Source organism: Grus americana, chromosome 1 (genome assembly GCF_028858705.1).
Source record: "Grus americana isolate bGruAme1 chromosome 1, bGruAme1.mat, whole genome shotgun sequence".
In the NCBI taxonomy this organism is placed as follows: domain Eukaryota; kingdom Metazoa; phylum Chordata; class Aves; order Gruiformes; family Gruidae; genus Grus; species Grus americana.
The window spans coordinates 85,272,576-85,297,047 of NC_072852.1; the positions used below are offsets into that span (position 1 = coordinate 85,272,576).

General features: G+C 39.9%; 2 protein-coding genes across 4 annotated transcripts in view; both read left to right on the plus strand.

The window, feature by feature from the left end:
• The first annotated feature begins 47 nt into the window (after window positions 1-47).
• RHNO1 (RAD9-HUS1-RAD1 interacting nuclear orphan 1) lies at window positions 48-4,219 on the plus strand. 2 transcript variants are annotated; one of them, XM_054807708.1, is made up of 3 exons: window positions 48-374; window positions 933-1,198; window positions 3,381-4,219. In XM_054807708.1, the coding sequence occupies exons 2-3, from the start codon at window positions 1,034-1,036 to the stop codon at window positions 4,044-4,046; spliced, it is 831 nt and encodes a 276-aa protein (XP_054663683.1). In that variant the 5' UTR covers window positions 48-374; window positions 933-1,033; the 3' UTR covers window positions 4,047-4,219. The 2 variants fall into 2 exon arrangements, with proteins under 2 accessions (XP_054663683.1, XP_054663693.1); XM_054807718.1 differs by having other exon boundaries at window positions 992-1,198.
• Window positions 4,220-4,443: 224 nt separating this feature from the next.
• The window catches only part of TULP3 (TUB like protein 3), a 35,497-nt gene continuing 15,468 nt past the window's right edge, over window positions 4,444-24,472 (plus strand). The window contains exons 1-2 of one of the 2 annotated variants that reach the window (XM_054807685.1): window positions 4,444-4,645; window positions 18,880-18,931. In XM_054807685.1, the coding sequence (XP_054663660.1) occupies window positions 4,605-4,645; window positions 18,880-18,931 (93 nt within the window). In that variant the 5' untranslated portion in view covers window positions 4,444-4,604. The remainder of the gene's footprint in view (window positions 4,646-18,879; window positions 18,932-24,472) is intronic. The other variant, XM_054807694.1, reaches the window with a different exon arrangement.

The following is a 24,472-nucleotide window of genomic DNA, read 5'->3' on the forward strand; positions in this document are numbered from 1 at the left end:
GGGCCAATCGGCTGCGGCGGCGGCGGATACGGATGTGCCGGCGGCCCGCGAGGGGCTGGGGTTGCTTGGGTTTGTGCTGGTTCTGCATTGGTTTCGGTGGCCGTATCGCCCCTTCTTAGGCTGTTTGAGGCGCGGGCCCTGCCCTGGGAGAGCCGCCCCCATCCCAGCAGGGGCAGCCCCGGGAGCTTCCCTCAGCCGTGCCGTCTCGGGCTTGGAGCCCTGGCGTGTGCCCGAGCATCGGCCGCTGGGCAGGTAGCTGCGCCGCCGGTCGCTGGCCTCGGGTGATCCCCCGTGAAGAGCCACGGAGTTTCACCGTTTAGCAGGTGTTACGGCTAGGGGGGCTCGCAGGACTCCCTGAGGAGGCTGCGCGTTTGGTAAGCAGTCAGGTTGTTACAGTCTTATGCACTTGGTAAGAGAATGCATTTCTCGGAACACGTTCTCTTTAAGGTTCCTCGTCTGTGCTAATCTGTTTTTGAATGGAAAATTAAATTCAATGTCACTTCAATTGAGGCATTCACTAGGTTAAAAAAAATCATGCAAGGTATGTAGAATGTGAGTTTGTCTGTCTTGTGTATTTAAAATATGTATTTTCATAAGAAACTAATTTTTCCATTAATGTTGAGTCTTGCCCAAAGACCAGTTCAGAGCTCTCTTTGCAGCTGGGATACTTATTTTGTTTGTGTCTCCGTCTCCCCCAACCTATCTGGCTATCAGCTTTCATGAAGCTTTGGAGCATTTATCTATTATTCTGCTGTGCATTTCTAAATCTACCTGAAACTCGACAGAATGGTCAAAAACTACTGGTAGGAAAAAGTCTGCATAGAGATGTGGATACCGTACTGTTGCATAAATGTTTTACTTTAGTTAAAAACTAGATCTGATCTTGTTTCCAAACAAGTTTGTCTTAAAGTCCGTTTATTTGCGTTCTACAGATTTGAAAGCACTTTAACATCTTCTTGGGGTGCTTTCCTCTTTCTCCAATTGGCTCTAGCAAGCATCATGAGGTTTCTAAGTGGTTTTACCATATATTTTGATGCCTCCGAAGAAGAAATGTACCCACAAGGCCAGGAAGGCAGAGCTGGTATTCCTTGAGAGGCCGCGAGAGGGACCCGTCCATTGCTATGAAACACCGCTACCTTCGGCCAAGAAGCCAAGACGTGTTCTTACAAAACCTGTAGACCAGAACACCTCTGCCTGGGTTGGTATAGATTATCCTTCCCCCTACGTCCCACAGCAACAGTTTTCAAGTTTCTCCCGCGTGTCTCAACAGAAAGCTACCTGTCCCAGATACTGAAAACTAGTAGCACAGATCTGAATTCATTGTAGCTGCCTAAAGAAAAAAATAAGTGCTTTTGAGTTGCTTCACGTTCTAACTACAACCACTAAGGTCTTAGTTATTTGAAGGCATAAAACTGTGTGTGGTGTGTATTGATTAATATGACTATTTATCTTCTGAAATACTAATTCTCATCAAGAAAACACTGTTTTCTGTGGCAACTGAAAACCCTGCACATAATAAACATTAGGGGGAATTATTTTTTTATTGGCTTGCTGCTTGAAATAACTACCAAACTCTAAATGTGACATGTTAAAGTACAAGTGTTTTGTTTAAATCTGATGCTGCTGAATTTAGAGAACATAGAACAAATAATCCTGATGTGAAAGCCTAACCTGTCCTCTTTTTCATTCTGTGTGTTTTGAATAGTTTCTTACCCTATCACTCTTCTGATGGGTTCCTTTTCTGGTCTGAAAAAAAAAACCCACCCAACAACAAAACAAAAAACCCCCAAACAACAAAGAACCAACAAACCATTTCAGGGACTATTTGCAGTGTCCTAAGATATTCCTTATATCACGTAATGTAAATATTTTCTTTTAAGCAAACAGGTGCTGCAAAGACAGGTTGTTCCTATGCAACAATAGCATCGCACAGGGGAGTTCTGTTTAAGCATTACTGCTGCTTGACTCTGCTCTTCACAAAGCAGGCTCAGGAAGTGTGGTTTCAAACCTGCATGAAACATTCCTTTGTTCCTGGTGACCTGCAGTTATTTTTGTGATGCCTTAACTTTGAAGTAGAACATGTTCAATTTTTTTTCCTCTGTAATCTTTTTTTATATGCTAAAGGCAGTTATCTCTATGACTTCTGAAAGACTAAGTAAAATAACTGTTGTGAACAAGCATTCTTTTTGTTGGGAAGAGGTGGAAATATACACACTGGTACTGAACTCTTTGATTCCAAACATACAATGATTCTAAAATTCATTTGAAGCTATCAGCACTGAAACTGTTAGATATTTTTCTGTTTGAAAATCCTGGTAGGTTTGTAACTTCTTTAAGTGTCCTCTGCAGAACTTCTGTGAACTTGTTTCAGTGGCAACTGATTTTTCTGCTTCTCTTTTCTTGATGTTATCCATGTCTTTCATACCTTCTTGACCACTAGGTTCCTCCACTGGTAAATCCTACCCTACATGTTCTCTGAAGCCAGGAAGTTGTATCCTCAAAGTCAGTGGTTCACCTATGTTCTTCTAAGCATGTGCCAGGATACTATGTAGTAACTTAGGAATGCTGAAAGGGATCTGTAGTTACTGTAGCTAGAACCCAATTTGGTGTGCTCTAGGGAAAAGCAAATTGCAAGAAACAGAACCTGACTCTTTGTTGCTACCCAGGAAGATAAAGAATACTGTAATAGAAGGATTTATAGGTTTTGCGTAAAAGTCCAGAATTTTTCAAAGAAATATATATTGCTGAGCTTTTACCATCTTCTATACAAAGCCAATTTTAGAAGTAGCTTTTGGGTCATCCGTTACTCCAGAATACAGAGATTAACTATGTTTTGAAGTAAAGATGTTTTGGGAGAAGGTTCTGAAAGCCTTATAAACATAATCTAAGGTGACGTAGCTTAAGTGGACATCCTTTAAATCATTTTGTATTGCTCTGAGTTCAACCTCTACCTGTTCCGGGAGACTGAGGATATAATTCATTGAGTATATTCAGAGTTATGCTAAGACATAGAAACAAATAGGGTCCAGCTCTGAACTGTTTTAAATCTGCAGGGGTTACAGAACTAGACACCAGTTAGACTTTTCTTTAAAACTCAGATCTTGAACGCTTTTAAAGTTGCCAGAGAATAGCTCACTTGCACCCCAATCACTTTTCAGAGAAGAGTGGCAGAACATGATATTGAAGTTCAGAGGTATCTCCTGCTTAGCAGCTTGGTTAGTGACTGGTTTGCATTGCTGCAGACCAGATGAACTTAATGAACACACTGAAAACAGATGGGATGGGGGTGGTGGGGGTGTATGTGTGTAGAATCAGGTTGGCATTCCTTTGTCTGGAGAAAATTGTTGGTTTTTTTCTTATTACTATGTCTTTCCCTTCAGGTATGTCCACAATTTGAAACAACTAAGTCAGTGGTGTTGAAACCATGCCAGAAGAAGCACTGTGGACCTCACAAACCCCAGAATCAGGATGCCAACCACAGTTCGCTTCATGCAGGAGGAGCTTGTCGAAGAGCTATAGCCTGCAAATTTCCTCCTTTAGCTTTTGAGAATCCAGAAGGATATGCAGTCCACCCCTCAGATCATCCAAATGGCTCGAGGAAGAACACACAGCACACTCACAACCAGCCCAAGAAAGGGACAGCAGCAAAAGCCAATGTCCAGGTGAACAGTCTGCAGAACTGTAGAGAAATACCTTTGTTACCTGTGGCCCAGCCTGTGGAGCCAGAAGTCTTTAGTCTACCAGATGCAGAGACTCCACAGGTGCCTCCCATAAGGAACTGGAGTTGCAGCAGCACTCTGCCACAAACAAGTAGCCATGCCTGGCATCCAGAGAAAGAGCTGGCATTTGGTATTGATCCCTGTGAGAGAGGGGAGTCAGCAGCAGTACTGGTTACAGATACTCCTGAGCATGAGTATGGAGTAAAGGTTACTTGGAGACAAAGGCCTCATCTAATGAAATACCTGCTGGAGACAGGGAAGCTGAGTGCTGCTGACATACTGGTGAAGGCGAACCCTGAGCTCTTTAGGCGACAGGATGATGTCTGACCTGGAGGAAGCAGTAATCTTGTTATGTGCAAATACACGTCCAAACAGACAATGTTACTTTGAAGGATGAAGAGGGGAAATGATTTAAGCCAAGCCCTGTGCTACGGCTGGCCGATCCTCCCGAAAAATGCTGCAAAGGCGCCAGGGGTGTTTTCTTGGGGGTGGGCGTATGCTGGGCCGGATTTCCTTGGGGAATGGGGTGGCCCTGAAAAGAGCTTTCTAATCTACGTGGCTTCTTGCAGGAGCTATTGCTCCAGCCGCGGGGGCGGTGGAGGGAAGGGACCAGCCAGGCCTGGCTGGGACCCGGGGGAGGGGCCGGCGGCGCGCGCGGCAAGGGGGCGGGCCTGGGCTCCGGCCGGGCGCTAAGTGGCCCTCGTCCTGCGCATGTGCGGGACTAGTCCCTCCCCGCTGAGGAGCGCTGTGGCCAATGGGTGGGCTGCGTGCTGCACCTTCGGCCAATGGCGCCGCGCTTCAGTACCGAGTTCCGTTGCCAAGGGTAGCGGCGAGGCCGGGGCTGGGCGCCGCGGTTGGGGCCCCATAGCAACGGCGGGACTGGGGATGGAGAGCGCGAGGGGCCGAGGTGGCCCCGCCGGCGGCAGGTGAGAGGGGCCCAGGGCGACGGGGCCGCGCGAGTGCTCGGCTCGGGCTCCGCGGAGCTGTCTGTGGACCGACACCTCGGTGAGGTCGGCCCCGGGGCGGCGTTTCCCGGTCCGGTTTCACCGTCCGGCGGGCGGGCGCGGTTTCGGGGAAGCGGCGTCTCCGCGAGCAAAACGACCTGGGCCGGGGTTGCCCCACGCTGCGCGCAGCTCTGCCTCTCATAGCACTAGAAACAGGGCCCGGTGCCGGGTGGAGCGGCCGCAGCGGGGCCTGGGCGGGCAGAGCTGCACGCGCCTGTGTGCCGTCACCGCAGCTGCTAACGGCTACGCGCGCGTGGGGCGAGTACCTGCGTGGTAACGTCGCGCTGCTCGGCTGGCTGTTGTGGCGACGCTGCCCTGATCACACCCACTTCCAGCAGGCGCGCAACAGCTGTATAAAACCCGGCGGGATTTTACATAACTCTTCAACGTTATGTACTACGCCTCATCTAAATACTTGTGGATTAAACTGGTTTTGTGGGGTCTCGGTCCACTCTGCTTGTTTCTAGGTTTTGCTGTGAAGCATTTTCAGAGTGTTATTCTGCTCTTCTCTTCCTAATGAAGCTCTTGGGGTATATGGTAACATACTCCATATGCTGTTGCAATGAAAAAAAGAGGCATAACTGAAAGGAACTTAACTGATGTACTAGGAAAAACAACTGTGAACTTCGGAGAAGAGATTTGGAAAGAGATTATGCCTGTGGCACTTGAATAGCTCAAAACCAAAATTAGTTGAAATTAAATCTGAGGATATAGGCAGGCAGTGAAAATGGGTTTTGACAGAATTAGTGTGATTGTAAAAACACAGGAAAAATATCTTTTGTGCTTCTGATGTTTGGATGGGGAAAGGAAAAGCAGACAGAAACCTAAACTTGCAATAGTTGAATTATAATGAATGCAATGTAGAAGAAAACCAGTATTTATGACACACTTGGTAATTTTAGTTGAGGGTGAAAAGAGGCAATAGAGTTAGAAGGGGTCCCGTAATCTCTTAGGGCCACCAAATATGCTGTGAAACATTAGAAGATGACTTCTTTATGCAGACTTTAAAGGCTGAGGTTTGTATACCAGTTCTGGAAACAATTTTTGAAAAACTGATGACCAGATGCACATAAATTTCCTTGCATAGATATTAGATATTTAAGTTTGACAGAGTTGAAGCTACAGGAAGTGATGCTGCTTTTCTGGTAACTATTGTACTAGTATGATTTCTTTTTGCTAAGAAACTTGTTTTGCATACTTTTATGTGTGCTTTTACAGAAATAGCTTAACAATAATGGCAGTTCAAGTGATAGCTGCTTCTCTCCCACCTCCAGTTTATTAAACAAACAATCCACTTCCTTAACTTTCTTAGTCTCCGTGGTTAAAGTAAGGAAACAAGAATACATGAACCTCAATAAAAGTACGTAGTTTTAAAATATATTCTTAAGGCCTATTATTTTTAGGGTCTGACTCTGAACTTGGAATGTTCAGCAGTACTATAATAAATTGCAGGAAGGCAGAAGACAGTATTCTTAAGAAGGGTCTTTTCCTGAGAAGAAAATAGTAAAATTATCCATAAATCACTGATTTAGTCATTAGAACTCTTGTTTGGTAAAATAATTGTCAGTTGTCCAAACAGTGGTTTGTATAGACAAAGTAAATGTGATACATAATAACTGGCTGTTCATAGCAATGAAGATACTACCTGTAAAGTTTAAAAAAGCTGTACCTGAGAACCAGTTGGCCTATATTTTTATAACTTGGTACTTGATGATGGGTAGACAGCTGAGATCTTGGCTTTAGGCCATCTCTGAAACAGGCTATCTCTTGAAACTATGGTGTTGTGTTAACCTATTGCTTGTCCACCAACGTTATCTTCCATCTGAGGTGGTTGCAACTGAAATTGCTCAAGTTAATTTTAAAGTTTGATTGACTATCAGGTAGAGATGGTGCAACTGTCTTAATACTTTAGAAAATGATAAGGTTATTAGTGCTATTTCATGGTTTTGCTAAGTGCTATACCTTCTCTCTTCGTTTGGGAAAGTCCATTTTGAGACTTAACATGAAATTAATAATTTTGAATACAGTAGAAACATTCAGATAAAAATAATTCTAAATCATTGTAAGCTTTTAAAATATTGAGAAGGGAATTTGGTTCTTAACATAGTATGTATTTTACAATCTTGCAGTCTGAGCTTCTTTTGCAAAGCCTTTTTGCACAATAATTATGCAATGTACAGGAACACTTAAAGTTTCCTACATGCTGCCTTCCAAACGTGCTTCAGCTTCTGACTTGCAGATGTCATGTATAAAGAACATAATTTTCAAGGTACAAAAATCTTGACTGAATCTACAGAGACTACAAAACTGAGTGTCAACTACAGCGGTCCCTCCCATAATTTGGATGCTTTTTGGGTGACTAGACATGCATGAGTTAGTGGGTTTCAGTTTGTGAACTCAGTGTCTTCAAAAGTTAATGAAGAAAAAGGGTCAATAAGCTCGATTTTCAAAAGATTATGAGCCCATGGACTGAAAATGATTCAAAAGTAATTTCATGTATTGTTCTCCAGCCAATATTCCTTTCCATATTTGAAAAAACAGTGTGGTTGAGTTTGTCAGGATACTTGGTGGCTGCTGGGCTTGACTGTTTTGTATAGATGCACCTTAATTATAATTTTTGGGAAAAAAGATAAAATGCTTTGCTAATGATTTTAGTTATACTTGTAATCCAGAGAAGATGGAGGAGTTTAACTTCTCTTTTAAAAGCCTGTCAGCATCTCTGTTGGTCCTTGGGTATTTTTGTTTGGCCATGAGTGACCTTCTTGAAATTAACAAGCACTGTTTTGTAAATTCTAGGATTTATAATTCTGCAAATCTTATTCATCCCTTTCAAGTCTGAACATTGTAGCCAAGAAATCTGTCCAAGATAACATAAATCTGTAAATATTTTATAAATGTGGTTGAGATGTGCTCCTAGGAGTACAGTTTTGAAAGAAAAGAAAACCTGTAATTTGATGCTGCTGCTGTCAGTGTGAATGAAGAAGGAACATCTCACTTCCTATCATGTAGACAGCAGTGGCAAGAAAGAGAAAGTAGCAACACTGTTACACCTGTCACTCAAATTTCCAAATACACTTGAAATGCAATTGGTAACTGCAATTGTTAGAACAATGAAAGAGTTTTCTTACAGTTGAATCTTGTTTGAATTGTCTCTTCAGTTTTTAATAAGTTCTTCTCCCATCTTACAATTTAGAATTTAGGTTACTGATCTTTATAGAGACAGCCATTATTTTTCTTTTCTCCTGCCTTTTTTTTTTTTTTTTAAACCACTCTTGGTATGGTATCTGTATGAGGGCCAAGTGCCCTGATTTCAACATAATTATGACTTTGTATGTGTGAAAACTTTCTGCAACCAGACTTGCAGTGGGATAGCTCCTGACTCTTGTCACCGAGGCACAGTTGGGTGATCTCCAAATTAAAACTCCAATTAAATCTCGAAATTGTGTTGCAGATGGGTCATGGAATGAATTCTTTTCTAACTGGATTTGCCAGCATGATTAGAACGGTTGTCTTAGACTACTGCAAGAACATTTACTCTTACTTCTACTGTTGTTTAAAACATGTATTCTGTGGTATGTTAGAATTCTAACTGCCTCTAACTGTGTTGTTATTGTAGAAGTCTGTGGTCACTTCTGCACTCCCTTCCCATTTAGCATTCTTATGTGAAATCTGAGGCAAAACTGAACAGTCTCAATCTAGCAGTGGTACCTTGCTGAGTCACCTAGTTTGGGATGGAAATTAATTTTTGCATTTTCTGTCTCTTGAATGACTTCCCCTTTCAATCTTTTAAAAATAAAAAGCTGGATTTGACTAAAAGTCCACAATCAGTTCTAGAGTGTCAGTTCAGAAAATTTCATGTATGTTCCTTCCCCCACTTTTAGTTTGAAAGACTACAGAAGAAGTGCAATTTGTGGCATGAAGTGTTATACACTTATTTTCAGGGATCTTTTTGTTATCTAGTCTGGGTTAAGCATACCGTGTGCTATTTACGTGCTGACTTTGTTGCTAGGAGAGAATAGCAACTGCTTTACATTTCACTTGTTTCATGTTGTAATTGGGTACAACATCAACAAAAGTGACAGGCAAGGTTTAATAATTCACAAACAGAAGATCATAGGAGTCAGAATTCTAAGCCCCTGTGGATCTTGCTTTGCTTTTTCCTTGGGTAGAGCAATTTCTATAAATGAAATGACCCTGGGGATTTGGAGTGTGTATTTGAGAGGACATTAAATAGAAAGCTGGTGTTCTGCTTATGGAATAGACATATCTCTCTTTTCCTTAACAGAAATGTAAATTTCATTAAATTCACCTGAATAAATGTGATTTTGGAAGCATTGTGTTCTGCGGTTGTATTGGTGGTTAAGAGCCGAAAAGTCCTTACTCAAGCTATGTTATGAATTTGTATCTTCCCTGTTAATGTCACTATCACTGGGAGTCACAAGCTGTGAACTCTCAAAGGAATGTGCCTGGCAGGAGATTCCTTTTTCTCCTTTTCTGACGAGTAATGTAAAAAAACCCAAGTTTAAAACCCCCTGTTTGGCCACACACTTAAAGGTAAGTTTATATACATATTCTTATTCCTACAGTTATCTTCCTCTGTGCCACCCTCCCAGCATCCATGATGGCTTTAATGGTTAATGGCCTATGTGGATTTCTGGCTTCTCTTGGCCTTCCTTCCAGAAAAAGAACACTCCTTTCACTTTAGGTATGCTGTAACAAATTGCTTGACACTTCTGGCTAAGGAAAACAAGAACCTACTTTCTATTTTCCCAGCTGAGTGTAGTAGGGAATGACACAGGCTTTTGTTTGCACTCTTCTTTACAGTCCAGATAGAAGATCTACTAGCTTCTGCCCAGAGAGTGCTGCTTTAATTCCATTGCTCTGTTCTGTTGTTCCAAGTAGGAGGAGCTAATCTTTGGTACTTAGTGAGTTGGTTTTTGAATGGCGTATGAAACACTAAGCAGTACAGTAGTCAAAATAGTTCTGAGCTCAAAATTTAACCTTTTAATGATGCTTGTGTTCCTATTGCATTTTCTTGTAACAGCCTGCATTCTTTATTGTCATCTAGTTTGTTCTCTTAGACTCGGGCTCTAAACTATCTCCATTTATCTTGTAATCTCCAGAACCCACACAGACAGAATCACACAATCATGGAGTTTGGAAGGGGCTTCTTGAGATCATCTGGTCCAATGCTGCTTCTCAAGCAGGATCAGCTGAAACAGGTTGCACAGGATGATGTCCAGTCAGGTTTTGAATATCTCCAAAGGTGGAGACTCCACAGCCTCCCTGGACAACCTGTTCCAGCATTTGACCACTCTCTCAGAAAAAGTTTTGTGTTTGGATAGAATTTAATGTGTTTTAGTTTGTGCCCATTGCCTCTTGCCCTGTCGGTAGGCACTACTGGCTTCATCTCCTTTACACCCTCCCATCAGGTATTGAATAAGATCCCCCCTTGAACTTTCTCTTCTCCAGGCTGAACCATCCCAGCTCTCTCAGCCTCACCTTATATGAAATACACTCCAATCTGTTAGTCACTTTTTTCGCCCTTTGATGGACTTGCTCCAGTATGTCCATATCTTTCTTGCGTTGAAGAGCCCAGAACTGGGCACAACACTTCATGTGTGGCTTTGCCAGTGCTGAGCAGAGAGGGAGGTGACCCTACCTGCTTTTCCTAGTGCAGACCAGGATGCTCTCGGCCACTTTACTAGCAGGTTCCTGTTTAGTTCGCCTGACAATCTCCTGCCACATTAGTTCTTCCTATTTCAAGGTGTATTTGTGTAGGTATGTAATAGTACAGAGCATATCCCATTGCATTTGTGAGATGATAATTTTTTACTAGGGTTTTGTGCTTCCACAGATACCATTGTGAAACTGAAGATAGGGGTGATTCTTCTGAGTGGTCGTTTCACCTTGCCTACACCATTTCATTTTACCTTGCAAAATCACTGGAATGAGTACTGTAAAGAAAAGAGAAGTTCGTGTCTCCTGTACTGATAGATAATCTTTTCTGCATTAACTTTGCTGCAGTCAGTCAGTACTAGACTGCATCATTATTTACCTAGTTACATTTGGCATGTGAACAGTCACCCCAAAACGGATGCATTTTCAAAGAAAGTCCTTTAAGCCAAAGGTAATGTGTTCTTGCTGAGCTTTTTTAACCTGAACAGCCTGTTACTTTCAGATACACTTCACTTACTGTTAGGGCATTGTGCATTTAATGGCATTATTGCTTTATGCAAGTATGGAGAACATGGTGCTGCAAGGATAGATTTGGATTAAATTCACTGCTTTCTTGGGTTTAGCTCAACAAAAATAATCATTAACCTGTTATGTTTTATAACAAAAGATTTTTATGTAGTGCATGTGTATCTTAGATTGTTTTTTTTCTTGAATTCCTTTCTTCAGCACGGTATTCCTATTGGTCTGAGTTGTTGGGGCAGCTGTTTTGCCACAATAAAGGCAAAACATATTTTTATATATACACACATATATATACATATATATATGCATGAACAATATATATATATACACACACACAATTTATTTTTTTTTCTTCAGAGTACCAGCCTTTTTGGTTGGTTGGTTTTTTTTTTTGAAGGGGGAAGTGTTTTGGTTTGGGTGTTTGGCATGCTTCTAGTCCATGTGACTTTAAAGAAAAGTACCTGATAATTCCACAGTGAAGTTCCATTTTAAACTCAGAGGTAGGTAGAAGCAGAAGTTGTAAAGGACTAACTTGCCTTCATGTTTCTTTAGGATCTTTAGTAAGTTATAAATTGTTCAGATAGTTGCTGCAAGTTCTTGGAAGGAACATGCAGTGCCTAGGGGATTCAGGTGTATTTTAAAATGGGATAGGACATAGATCTAGATGGTTGTCTTTCTACTCCACCACCCTGGTCTGGCAGTTGAATTTATTGTTCTTATTAGTTCTTTTTATACTTGCTTTCAAATATTCTGAGATAAATCTTATTCAGTCTCTATCATGTGGGACATAATTTGTGTATTAACGCATATCTAAGACAGTCTTTATTCACAATAATGTATTCACTCATTCAGAATTTTTTCCAAAATTAAATGTTCACTGTTGCCACGTCATTGTTCCCGTAATATTTTCAGTAGGTGAAAAACTTGCCAAACAAATTTTGTGAAACCTTTCTCAAAACAGAATGCTATTGACATTAGAAATCTGTGCATGTTTCTCTGGGGGGTGGGGAAGAATCAAAAGTAAACCTGATTTCACTGGAGAAAGCAATTCTTTTTGTAAAAGAAGCCAGGCAAGGGCTAAAACTTGCCCTTATTAAAATATTGGCTGCTTGAAAATAACCTGTAATTGAAATGTTGATGCAACCTGAGCTGTGTCACTTGGAAATGGGTGTGGCGTTTTATGGCTGATTCGCAGCAGATCCAATTTACCTTGAAAGACTTACTGGTAGTTAATTTAATTATGAAGGAAAGAATATCCCGTGTTTGCAAAAAAACCCCAAAACAACTCTTCTGCCTTGGAGAAGGCAGAAAAAAATTGATAATCCTCACTCACTCCCATGGATGCTATGTTACACACTTTCCCAGAAATGAATGATTACAATTGTGTCAGTTGCAAGGAAAGTGGATTGGACTCCTCCCTTTTGTGTATTGGAAGGTGCATTACAGATAAATTCTGTTCCTCAACCAGTTTCCAGAGACAGTATTGCAGTTTTTGTTTGGAATATATTTGTTAAAACATAAGAACCTTCTTCAAATGATCTCTTTTCTGCAGCTGCTATTTTCCTTCATAGCTGTAGTTCAGATGAGAAGAACAATTCTCAGGAAAGTTCTTCAGAGAGTTAAGAGTGAGAACCCTTTCATACCCAGCTGACTCTGCATTTTTTTGAAGTTGCTTTTACTTGTGCTTCTACAGCTAAAAATACAATCATCTAGTGGACAAAGATATGTGCCACAAGCCACATTCTTCTCATTCCCGGATTCTTAAGTTCTGGGAGTATTGCTCAGAGATATAACCACTGCTAACACATTAATAAACTATCCTGTAAAGGAAAAAGGAGTTACGTGAGCTTTGTTAGACTCCATCTGTAGACTGAGACATGGAACATAAGATATTGGGAAGTTTGGGACATTTGTTGAGGAAAATGGTGTTAGTTTATTGTGCCTTGGAGTTCCTTTGAAGGAAATAGAGCAATGGAAACAGTTAAAAAATTTAAGGAACTTGATTGTTAGTGTATAGGTTCATATTCCCATCAATATTGAAAGATTGTGTTTGTTAAAAGAAGGATTTATGTGTCAGACCGATATAAGATATCAAGCTTGTTTGTAACAAGGCACAGTAAACTCAAAATCTAGTCCACTTTAAACTGAGCTAAAAGTTTCTACTGGACACTTTCCCTGAATCTGTCTGCCAAACTAGAGAGTATCCGAGTTTTTAGTATCTTCCCAAAAGCTGTGCGGAAACAGGTGATACTTCCTGAATTTCTCTCACCAAGAATTCAGTGCATATACAGTGCTAATATATGCTCTAAAAAAGCTTAGAACAGTTAAAAAGCAAAACAAGATAAATTTCCTTCTCTTGGGTCAGATTTTCTTTAAGGTTGGGGTGGGGTCTGTTTCTGTCAGCTAGTCTGACCTTCTGCTTAAAAATGGGCCAGAGAACCTTACTCATTATTTATCAAACCTGTAACTACTTCAATTGCAGGATAGCTTTAGCTGTCTGGGAAACTTAAATCTGCAAGGCCTTGCTACATTGCTTGTTTAGGAGGAAAATCTGAAGTAGAGTATTTCTTCAGTGAACACATAAGGAATGTGCCTATTTTCTTGAATGCAGGAAAAACTATCATGATTTTTTTTTGTCATATTTAAAATCTGTCTTTCCAGTGAATTCTGGATCATGTAGAACATTTTCTCTCCACAGGCTGCTCTTTCTGTGGCTTTTCTTGCTTCCTCTGCTTGTTGCCTCTCACTCAGCTACAACCAGCCAATTCCTTGCAAAACTACTCCATAATAAAGGCAACCTTTTGTTTGCCTCCTTACAGCTTCAACAGTCAGTATATAAAGGGGGCTTAACTGGTCCCTTGATATAACTTGAAAGAAGAATGCTTATCTCTCCCATCTGGGATAAACACACCTGCAATCTGAGGTAGACCATAGCCTTACTCTATATCAGCATTTTTTAGCATAATAATATTCAACCTTGATTAAAACCCGTTGTTTTCTTTTGAAAATCCACAGCTCCATGACATATCTCAATGGTTAATTAGTAGTCACAGTGTTAAATAAAAATTTTATTTGCAGTCTGAATTTGTTTAGCTTCAGTTATGTATGACTGGATTTTGTTGTCTTCTCTCTTATCAATAGTCATTTATGGCCTCAAATCCATGGAATACAGTGCAGTGTATTGATTAATTTTCTCTTGAATAAACTGTAGGATGCATCCAAATCTTGCTAAGAGGTACATTTTCCAGTCCTCGGTCAATTTGTTAGCTTTCTGCTGAACCCTCTTCAGTTCTTCAGAATCCTTTCTCTTGTGTGGACCTCGCACAGAATGGGGAGACCATTTTCAGATTGGTGGATTGCTTTCTTGCACTGTTTTCTATGTTCTCCTGCTTTAATATTAGTGTCACCGAAATCCGGGAATAAACCTCGTAACACCAATGTAGTGTTAAAAGGCAGGCATTCTTTATTGCAGCGCTGGATGCATGGGGGATAGCTCCACCCAACGTGCATGCCAGGTGATCACCAACACACAGGTTATATAGAATCAAAATATACATATTCATTATATTTCCAAGAAAAGGCAGTCCTATGATAATCATTTCTGGGAAATCATTTCCATATTCTCCTCCCCGTCACGCATGCTCAGTGATTTGAGTCGGTGGTCCTCAAGGGTCTCTGGTGGTCATCAGTGGTCTTGCACCTGTGTCCGCTGGATGACCTCCTTCATGCAGACATGCGCAGTACCCTTGTTGTAGGTGCATCTACCCATAGCAACTTACTTCATAAGATTAATATTCCCGGGCCTGTTGTCCGGTTGGGTAGGGACTGTACAAGGAACATAGCAGCATTGTATCTTGCCATGGTCAGTTAGCTTCATTACCTATTACCTTGGTTACAAACTAATTTTCCCAATCTGATTCTATAGCTACCTTATAACTTTAAGTTACAAATATAATCAAATTATCCTAACTTTTATATAATCAACTTTTGATTGCTTTGTCAAAATATATGTGACATTAGGGTATTTCATTATTCTCCGAGTTACATTATATTATGAGTTTATATTTGGCTGATTCAATAGTAATTAATTGCCAAGTGCTTAGAATATAACTTTTTTTTTTTTTGTATGTATAATATATTCAGGAACACAGAGAAGTTGCAATGAAAACAAGAGTGTTAACTCTGCCTATCCATATGTATGCTTTACAACATTGTTTGTAATTCCGAATTTGTAGTGTTATTGAAAAATAATATGTCCACTCTGAAAGAACTGTGAATAGATATAGTGTCTTTTTTTTAACAGAAATTAAAATAAACTGCATAAAAATGAAGCCTTAATTGCACATATGAACATCTGTTAAATACCTTGTGAGTTATTTCTTCATTGTGGTTAGTTTGATATTCTAAAAATGGTTAGGAAAGACCAAATAAACACATATATAATAAAATTTGTCATTCGTATTCTTATTGCAACACTTTAATTTCTGCTTATGATATAAAAAGAAGACTAATTCTGATTTCAGCAGGAATCTGAGGTGGTTTCAGTTAAAAATAAAACATTTTGCTTCACATTGGACTGTGTTGAATCTGGAAGTGGATCTGTGAGGAAGAATGGATCTGTGAATTCCTTTATGTCTCACTGTCTTCTCCCACATTCAGACGTGCTGTTGTATCTTCTCAATTGAGTGTTTTTGTTTAATAGCTGCTTTCCTGCTCTCATTTTTGTTCTTTATCCTGGATAATCATTAGTCTTCACATCTGTGTTACATTCTGGGTCATTTTTCCTTTCTCTGTGGCACGTGTCTGTTACCCATCATGTAGCTTTAGTAGGAGAGCTAATGGATTCTGCTCAATGCGGCAGAGGAGTTGGTGGGCAGGGTCTCCTGTAGTCTGCTCCACTGGAATGGTTGGGAAGACCAAGATTGTGACAGGCTACTTAAATAAGAACTGAAAATATTCATCAAAGGTAAATGGGTGACTGGTTTGGTTGTTTTGGAGTTTTTTCCTGTTTTGAACTGTATTGTAGCTATGGAAATGCTGCTTATTTTTCCTGTTCCTACTGGATATTTAATTCCTCTTACTGCGTGTAAACCCTTCAAATGGAGAAGCATAACGAAGAGCATAGTGGTTTTGCGTGGGCATGTCCAAAGAGTGCTTAGATATACTGTAGTCAGTCCAACTGAAGGAGGATTCATGTTTGAAGCCTGCAGCTGTATTGACACACTACTTGAATTCCTTAGCGGTGAGCTGTGGGAGTGACTCTGGCACAACCTTTTCCTGTAAAGTCTTGTAACAACACCAACCTGCTGTGGTGGGGAAAAAAAGTTTACAGTTTGTGTATGTGTGGGAAACTCTTTTTTTATCTGGTTATTATGTTACACTTCCATGATGACCAAGTGCTGGAAGGAAGGTACAGGAGAAAATAAAGTGTAAAATGTTTGGGTTTGTGGGGTTTTTTTAGCTACTATTTACAGTGCTACAGTGCTAATGGCTTTAATTGTTTCTTTTTAACTTGCTTCTCATGTGAATCCTTGCACTTTATAATGGAAAGGATTGATGGCTGCTTTCATTTTGTGGCCTGCTATGAGGTGATTTTGGTCTGTGTTTAAATTGTAAAAGAGAACACTGTTGTTGTCTTTTGCTTTATTGAGCTCTACGACCTGTTATCTTTATATATTTCAACCATGTTGGAGGTGAGGTGTTGTGTAGTCTGCATTATGGTCCTGTTCCAATAGTCTTCAGACCTGTCTTTGACATTATGTAATTTTATTCCAGTGTGGGTAGAAAGTAATTTAAAAATACAAAGTAAATAACTTTCATTGAGGATTTACACAAGGTGCATATATGAGTCCTAATATTTCATCTTCCAGGTAAAAAAGAAAACCTGGAAACTTATTTCCAAAAGTGGTGGTGTTTTTATTTCTTTTTATTTTCTGAAAAAAAGACTCAAATTGGGAATGCATTTTCTATTAGAAAAAGCAACCAAACCACAGACAGTATCTTGTATCTACACAGGACACTTTGTAGGTCTTTAATTATATAAGAATGTGTCCGTAAATCTAATATTGATCAGAGCTACATAGATTGCTTTATAACAAAGTCTTGACTGCAGTTAACAAATGTAATCTATTTCTTAAGTCAGTAGGCGTATGAAAAGGAACGTTCTCCTCCCCCCTTCCCCCCCCTTTTTTTTTGGTCATGAATATTTTAACTGGAGCTTTCAAGCATTTTTCGGCCTTTGCCAAAGATGGCCTTTTCCACCACCTATGCTTTAAATAAAAAGCATGTCATATTTCAACTTTATGTTGAAGTTTCATGTGGCAACTAATGCATATCTTGCTGTGCTCAGCAGATATGTCTCTGCATGTTCCTTTCTTAAATTGTGGATGTTTTCAGGTGGAGATGAGTGTATTAGTGTAACTGTTGCTGTGGGGACATGCAATAGCCTTCCATCCCCCTTTCAAGACAGACATTAATTTTTCCAGGCCTTCCATTCCCTTTGAATCCAAGGTGCTACGTATTACTGGTCCATGTGAGGAGTAATGTCAGTTTTTACAAGCAGGGTGTTTTCAAGGTCCTAGACCTGTTATGGGATGATACTTGAAATACATTAGAGAAAAATTCTAGAAATAAGGAAAACTGCAAAATAAAAAACCAATGGCAGTGGTAACCTGCTTTGAAATACCATTAGTTGGGCAGTAAGCATCAATTTTCGAGTATATAAACTGTTATATATGATGTACATATACAAAACTTTTTTTCTGCACATTTCAGCCTTCTAGAACAGGGCCTGTGTTGGCTGGAATAGTCTGTCTGTAAGGACCTCTGATCTGTTATCTGCTTGCCTGGAAGTTGAGTCAAATGTGAATTTACTAGGGGGCAAGGGGACTCTGAGCCTTTTCTCCTTGCGTTAGCTCTAATTTCCATGACATTTTTTTTGCAGAAACCCCACCCCACCTCTCTCCCTGTCTCTTTCCAGCTCTCCAATTTTCCTTGTTGGGGTTATATTCAGCACTGTCTGCCAGCTTGTGACTTCACATCATTGGACATTTCTGCATACCTAGACCAGACAGAGAATGTCCTGTTTAAATTGAAATTTGGGCTAGCCCTGCTTTTCTGCGTGCCATTAATAAAATATATAATGTTTGTCTGTTTCCCATATTAAGTATCTTCTTCCTGATGCTTTCTCACTTCCAGAAAGGTCTTTGTCAAAGATGTGTAGGAGGAAAGTGCACAACTGTGGTAGGCAGAGTATGTGCTTACTTGTCAATTAATCTTTCCCCTTTGTAGGGTTAACTGCTCTAAATTGCACTTTATGTAATAATTCATTGCTGTATAAAAGGAAATGGGAAGTGTATATAGAACACAACTCAGAAGAAAAAAACTGAGTTCTTGTGAAAGAAACAAACACTTATATAGTGATTTTTTATTTTTTTTTCATCCGTAGGAATTTATATCAGGTATTGCAAATACAGATTCTCCCAGGTATTAACAGTAGTTCTGGGAAGTCCAGTAGGAGGAGAAAATGGTGTAGGTTTCACTCCAAGACAAAACCTAAAATTCTGAGTTAATTTGGAACTGGTATTTTTATGAAGGAGGAGGGATTTTACTGAATTGATTTGAACTGCATTAATCCTTCGGATATAGATTGTCTCATGGCCCACCTCAATAGAGGCTCATAATCTGTCCATCAGTAATGAAGCCTTTTTTGCTTACGGAATATTTTCAGAACAGTTTACTAAGGTGATTAAACTACAGTTTGGTCCTATTTATGACAGAATATGAAGTACGTTTTATTTTTTAATGCCTTGTAACTTGGTCTTCTGGTGGGATTGAAGTTGTCTTACAGTTGTTTTAAACTCTTGATAGTGAAGTTGTAGTCTGTGAATATCCTGTGCTCTCATAATGCAAACTATTTGATAGCAATAATCAATTTGTTTCTTTCCCTTTCCCAGCATTTTTGAGGATGAAAGCCTGAAACTACGACAGCTGAAACTAGAGAATCAGGTAAATGATAGCACTGAAGCCAGTGAAAATAAGTATAGGAAAACAAGCATTAGCCATCTTATTGTAGGAAAGGAGGAGGTAAAAGTGTTTGTGTTTCTTCTTACTCTCCCTTCCCCTCCCTGTCTCCCCACTTTTCCTCATGAAGACCTGGCTTCTTTTTGTCATCTACTTTGTGATTTGTTGCCCAGAGCTACATAAGTATGTGGCAACAGTGAATCCAGCCCTCATTCTTCAACTTCTGTTCTGATATGCAGTGTCAGGGAGACTTGAGAAATGGGGGTGAAGTGCTAAAAACGCTTGGTCTGAAGAATACAAACAAGAAGTCATTGCTAACATTTTTCTTTAAAGATTTTCATGGCTTTCATTAGTTTAAGTTAACATTGCTATGGCTTGTAGGCTTGATTTTTTTGATATGTTTATTTTTCATACATCCTACTCATTTCATTGGGATTGAGTCACTGCAATGCTGGAATGAATTGAGAGGAAGACTGCAGGGAATTATCCATTTTAAGCATCAAAGGAAAATAAAAAGTTTCCCTGAGCTAGAGAAAGATCTGCTTAACAATACTGTTGAGAAAGATTTCCAGCATCTTTTGACTTTTTTTGTTTCCTACACAGAAAACATTTACAGCCAAGCATTTGTCAAATATTAGGTTATAGGTCTCAGTTTTTAAAGCTCTATTTGCTAGATGCTTACATCACCATATTCTTCAAAGCAATTAAGTATCAATCCATAATATTCTTCCTCTGTGAAATTTTAAGTCATAGAATCATAGAATGGTTTGGGTTGCAAGGGACCTCAAAGATCATCTAGTTCCAACCCCCCTGCTGCGGGCAGGGACACCCTCCACTAGACCAGGTTGCCCAAAGCCTCGTCCATCCAGGTCTTAAACACTTCCAGGGATGGAGCCTCCACAACCTCTCTGGGCAACCTGTTCCAGTACCTCACCACTCTAATGCTTATAATGCTTATAAATGCATAATATAATTCTAAATGCTTATAAATAGATTTGAAGATGTAAGATTATTATGATTCTTTAGCTGGCCATTTCACATGGACCACAAATCACTGTCCTGCATTAAATTAATCTGTGTTCAAATTAAAGTATGTTTTTTAGAAAAGTGTGTTCTCAGCGCTTTTCTGGATTTTTAAATCCAGACATAACAGTCTTCAGGGAACTGTTGCAGTCGATGATAACCCTCTTTATCAGAACTTGTTCATTATTTCTAGTCTGAGTTTGCTTAGCTTTGACTTCAGACAGTGGGTTTATTACCAACTTTATCCGTGTGTATATAGGCGCTTATCTAAAACACTTCAGAGTCAAGGAGTAAAATTTATCTTTAGTCATATTTGTGGAAGCTAGGATAATCCTTTTACCTGTAGGCTATCCAGTAACACCTTAAAAAAAAAAAAAAAAAAAGACATTAGTTCAAGTAATCAGTAAAAGAGCATTTAATGCCAAATGCCACTCAGTAAGAAGTTCCGAAACTAAGGATGGTCTGATTGCTTGGTGATGAACCTCAGTGTCTTGGGTCATAAACTGGTAGTAATTACTGGCTCCTAGTGCTAGGCACTGTCATCAGTGTATGCCTAGTTTCAGACCTTGCCATGGGGATGCATTGCTTTTCCACCAAAACAAAGTTGCTGGGCTGGGTGGAATTCCCTCAGAGCAGCTGTCAGTTGAATCACAAAGAGGTGAATTTAAAGAATTCATACCCTTTTGCAATTTCGTTTCAGGCTTTCCTGGATTTGGTTGAGATTGCAATCATCTGCAAAACCAACAGCTAGAAAATTTCACTAAAATGTATTTTAACACCACCCCCTCTCCTTGCAAATGACATTTGTTGAGAAATGCTAAGTCTCTAATTTAGGATTGTATTTTTAGGTTTGAATATTAAGTTTGAAAGTCTACTTTTATATGAATAGTACCATGCCTTCTGAAGAAAGAGAGATCAATAGGAGATCACTATCAGACATGATGGACTCATTGCTGATTGTAGCTGATGCCCTGCTTGATTAATTTGTCCTAAAAATGTATAGGAAATGGTATTAAAAATGCAAAATGTTTTAATCCAGCAGGATCATGTTTAGAACCTTTGGCCACAGAGAGAATCATAGAATCATAGAATGGTTTGGGTTGGAAGGGACTTAAAGATCATCTAGTTCCAACCCCCCTGCCATGGGCAGGAACACCCTCCACTAGACCAGGTTGCCCAAAGCCTCATCCAACCTGGTCTTAAACACTTCCAGGGATGGGGCCTCCACAACCTCTCTGGGCAACCTGTGCCAGTGCCTCACCACTCTAACAGTAAAGAAGTTCTTTCTAAACATCTAATCGAAATTGACCCTCCTTCAGCTTAAACCCATTACTCCTCGTCCTGCCACTACACTCCCTGATAAACAGTCCCTCACCATCTTTCCTGTAGGCCCCCTTCAGATACTGGTAAGCTGCAATTAGATCTCCCCGGAGCTGCCTTTTCTCCAGGCTGAACAATCCTAACTCTCTCAGCCTGTCCTCACAGGAGAGGTGCTCCATCTCTCTGATCAGCTTCGTGGCCCTCCCCTGGACTCTCTCCAACAGCTCGATGTCTCTCCTGTACTGGGGCCCCCAGAGCTGGATGCAGTACTCCAGGTGGGGTCTCACAAGAGCGGAGTAGAGGGGCAGGATCCCCTCCCTCGACCTGCTGGTCACACCTCTTTTGATGCAGCCCAGGACATGGTTGGCTTTCTGGGCTGCAAGTGCACACTGCCGGCTCATGCTGAGCTTTTCATCAATCAATACACCCAAGTCCTTCTCCTCAGGGCTGCTTTCAATCCATTCCTCGCCCAGCCCATAGTCATGCTTGGGATTGCCCTGATCCACGTGCAGGACCTTGCACTTGGCCTTGTTGAACTTCATGCGGTTTGCACGGGCCCACCTCTCCAGCCTGTCAAGGTCCCTCTGTATGGCATAAATCTGAAATAAGCGTTTGCCACAGCAAAGGCATATGCCTGTTATCCATCTTTATGATGGGTTTGGAAACCCTGTAATTGCACTAAAATGTTATTTGTAATAATGCATGACATCGAGTTCCATCTGTGGGCCAGCTCTGCCTGCCAGGATGCTTTTATCTAGTCTACTGCCTTTTCTTTGAGGAGAGAATGTGTGGCTGCTCAGGCAGTGCTTATTCCCCAGCAGCAAAAGGTGTTTCCCTGTCTTTTGAGGCACTGCAGCTCAAAGTGCAATGCTGCCATCTCCCTGTGGGTGGAGAGCGTGAAGCTGAACGCATGTTTCTGAATGTACCTGGTGTGGTACTCACTCTTGACATGAAGTCTCATTAATGCCATCATTGCTAGCGTTGTCGCTGCTGCCTCAGCATGAGCTAAGGAGGAGCTGGAAGAGCAGAGAGGATGTTTCAGAGCTAGGATGCATCCTACATGGCCTACTAAGGTAGAACTATCCAAATAATTAGTAGTATGGTATTGCACCTTCAAGGTTGGAGTGGTTAGAACCTTCCTGTATACCATCTTCCTGTTCATCACATTTGTGGAAAGAGTACTAAACTAGTTGTCTCAGTAGCCTGCTATGATATATTAATCTGAAACATCTGACTTCTTAGCTTGTTGGAAATTCATTAGAACCAGAGTTAGTGGTTTGTGATCCTTTAATCATTCTGTATTCTGATATTATGCTTTTTTGTGGTGCAAAGAAAATGTTTGTGAAAGTATTTAAGACATGGAGTTAAAAAAAATCCTGAACAAATCATGATAATCTGTATCTGTTATTTCTTTAATTGGTTATGTGTTCTGGTGTCCTGTTCATGAACGATCTAATTTTTTTTGTTGTAATATTATATGAATTTTTACTGTAACACAGAACTGGAGGAAAAGGCTAGTTAGTAGACAAAATGAAACAAAATACAGTTTCATTTTTTCTACTTCATCATAATGGAATAAGTCTGAGAATACATAATACTGAAGGTAAGGCTGCTCTGCCACCTTATGTAGAGAAAATGAACTGCTACTGTCTGTCCTGTTAGTGGACTTGTAGATATTTTTTTTTTGCATCTCAATAAGCAAAGTAGTAGAAAAAAGCCTTTTTGAAACAAATTAAATTACTATCAAGTTTGTCACTTTTATTACCCTGAAGTTCTTGCAAGAAGAAGGTCAGTCACATCTACCAGCAGTAAAGTATGTGTTTCAATATAAGCCAACATGATCCTGTTGGATTTGTGAGTCCTAGAAACTCTTTGATGAAACAGAATGTCCTATAATATGAAAAAATAAATTTTTAGACTGGTGAGCAGTGAAATTTTAAAAAACCCTCATCTAATAGAATAATCAGTTAAGTATCTCTGAAAGTTGTTATGTCCTATATGGATCCCAAATTCAGTTTCCCACTTTAGCAGCAGCTGTGTATTTTCTTACTGCCTTTAGGATGTGTCTGTTTTATTTTTTTCTTGTCTGTCTATTTGTCAGGTAGAGAAGCCTTGGCAACAATTTTTCTAAAATCCTTATTCTGAGTATAACGGTTTGATTTTTGTTTTGCTTCTCTCCTTTTATTTAAACTATAGATATTTATAAACTGTTATGAAATTTTTTACTTTTCCTCAGCATTAATTTAAAAAACAAACAAACAACAAACCAATGTTAATTCTTCTGGAGAGTCTGACTACCTTTCTAGAAAACAAATTAGAAAACAGATTTTATCTGTAATTAGCATTTTCTAAGAATTTGTCTTCTACTGCTTATTTTGCTTCTAGACCAATGGAATGATCTCTTTGGAATTCTATGTAATTTTTGCCCCGTGGGACAATTCTTGCAAATAATTCTGCAGTAACAAAGACTACCTGTATTGCAGTCCAGTCTTCAAAGTCTAATTATAAGTTTCAGTAAAAAAGGTTGTTTTTGTTGGGGTTTGTTTGTTTGTTTTAGTGTTAGTTGGGGTTTTTGTTTGGTTTGGTTTTTTGTTTTTGTTTTTTTTAAATAAGGGCTCGAAAAGCAGAAAGAATAAAGGACCAAGCGCTGAGTTGTGTTGCAATTCCTCAGGGAGAGGTTGCCTGAGAAACTAACCTCACTTGAGATAAAGAGCCTAATAGAGGAAAGATCCAGCAAAAGAGAGAAGAAACATAATGAGAGGACAGGCTTCCAAAGATGTCTATGTCTCAAGTGGATTGAAATGTTGGTACTGTTTATCTGATGGATTCTTGGAGACTGAAAAGAATTTGAGGGAGAAAGGGTTTCTATCATCAAGATCAATTTTCAGGGGATGTTCAGGTACCTAAGAAGCAGGCATGGATAAACTGCATCTATGGCAAGAGGCTTGCACATTATTTGCATAGTGGTGCATTACAGAATATTAGAATATGATTTTTCCTTCTTCATGCATCGCCTTAACTTTTAAGGATTAAGCGTGGCTGTCTTTAAAATGTTGCAATGTCCCCATTTGCCTTGATGTATGCCTAGAAGTTGTTTCTGTTCTCATTTAGTAGGAAATCATAAACATCAAGTGTATATGTATCTTGGAAAAGTAATGTTTTATTTTTGTAACATTTGGATTT

Coding starts and splice junctions, on each gene's coding strand:
- RHNO1 (XM_054807708.1), top strand. CDS start 1,034: ATGCCTCCGAAGAAGAAATGTACCCACAAGGCCAGGAAGGCAGAGCTG. Junction 1,199..3,380: donor ACCAGAACACCTCTGCCTGG/GTTGGTATAGAT, acceptor CTTTCCCTTCAG/GTATGTCCACAATTTGAAAC.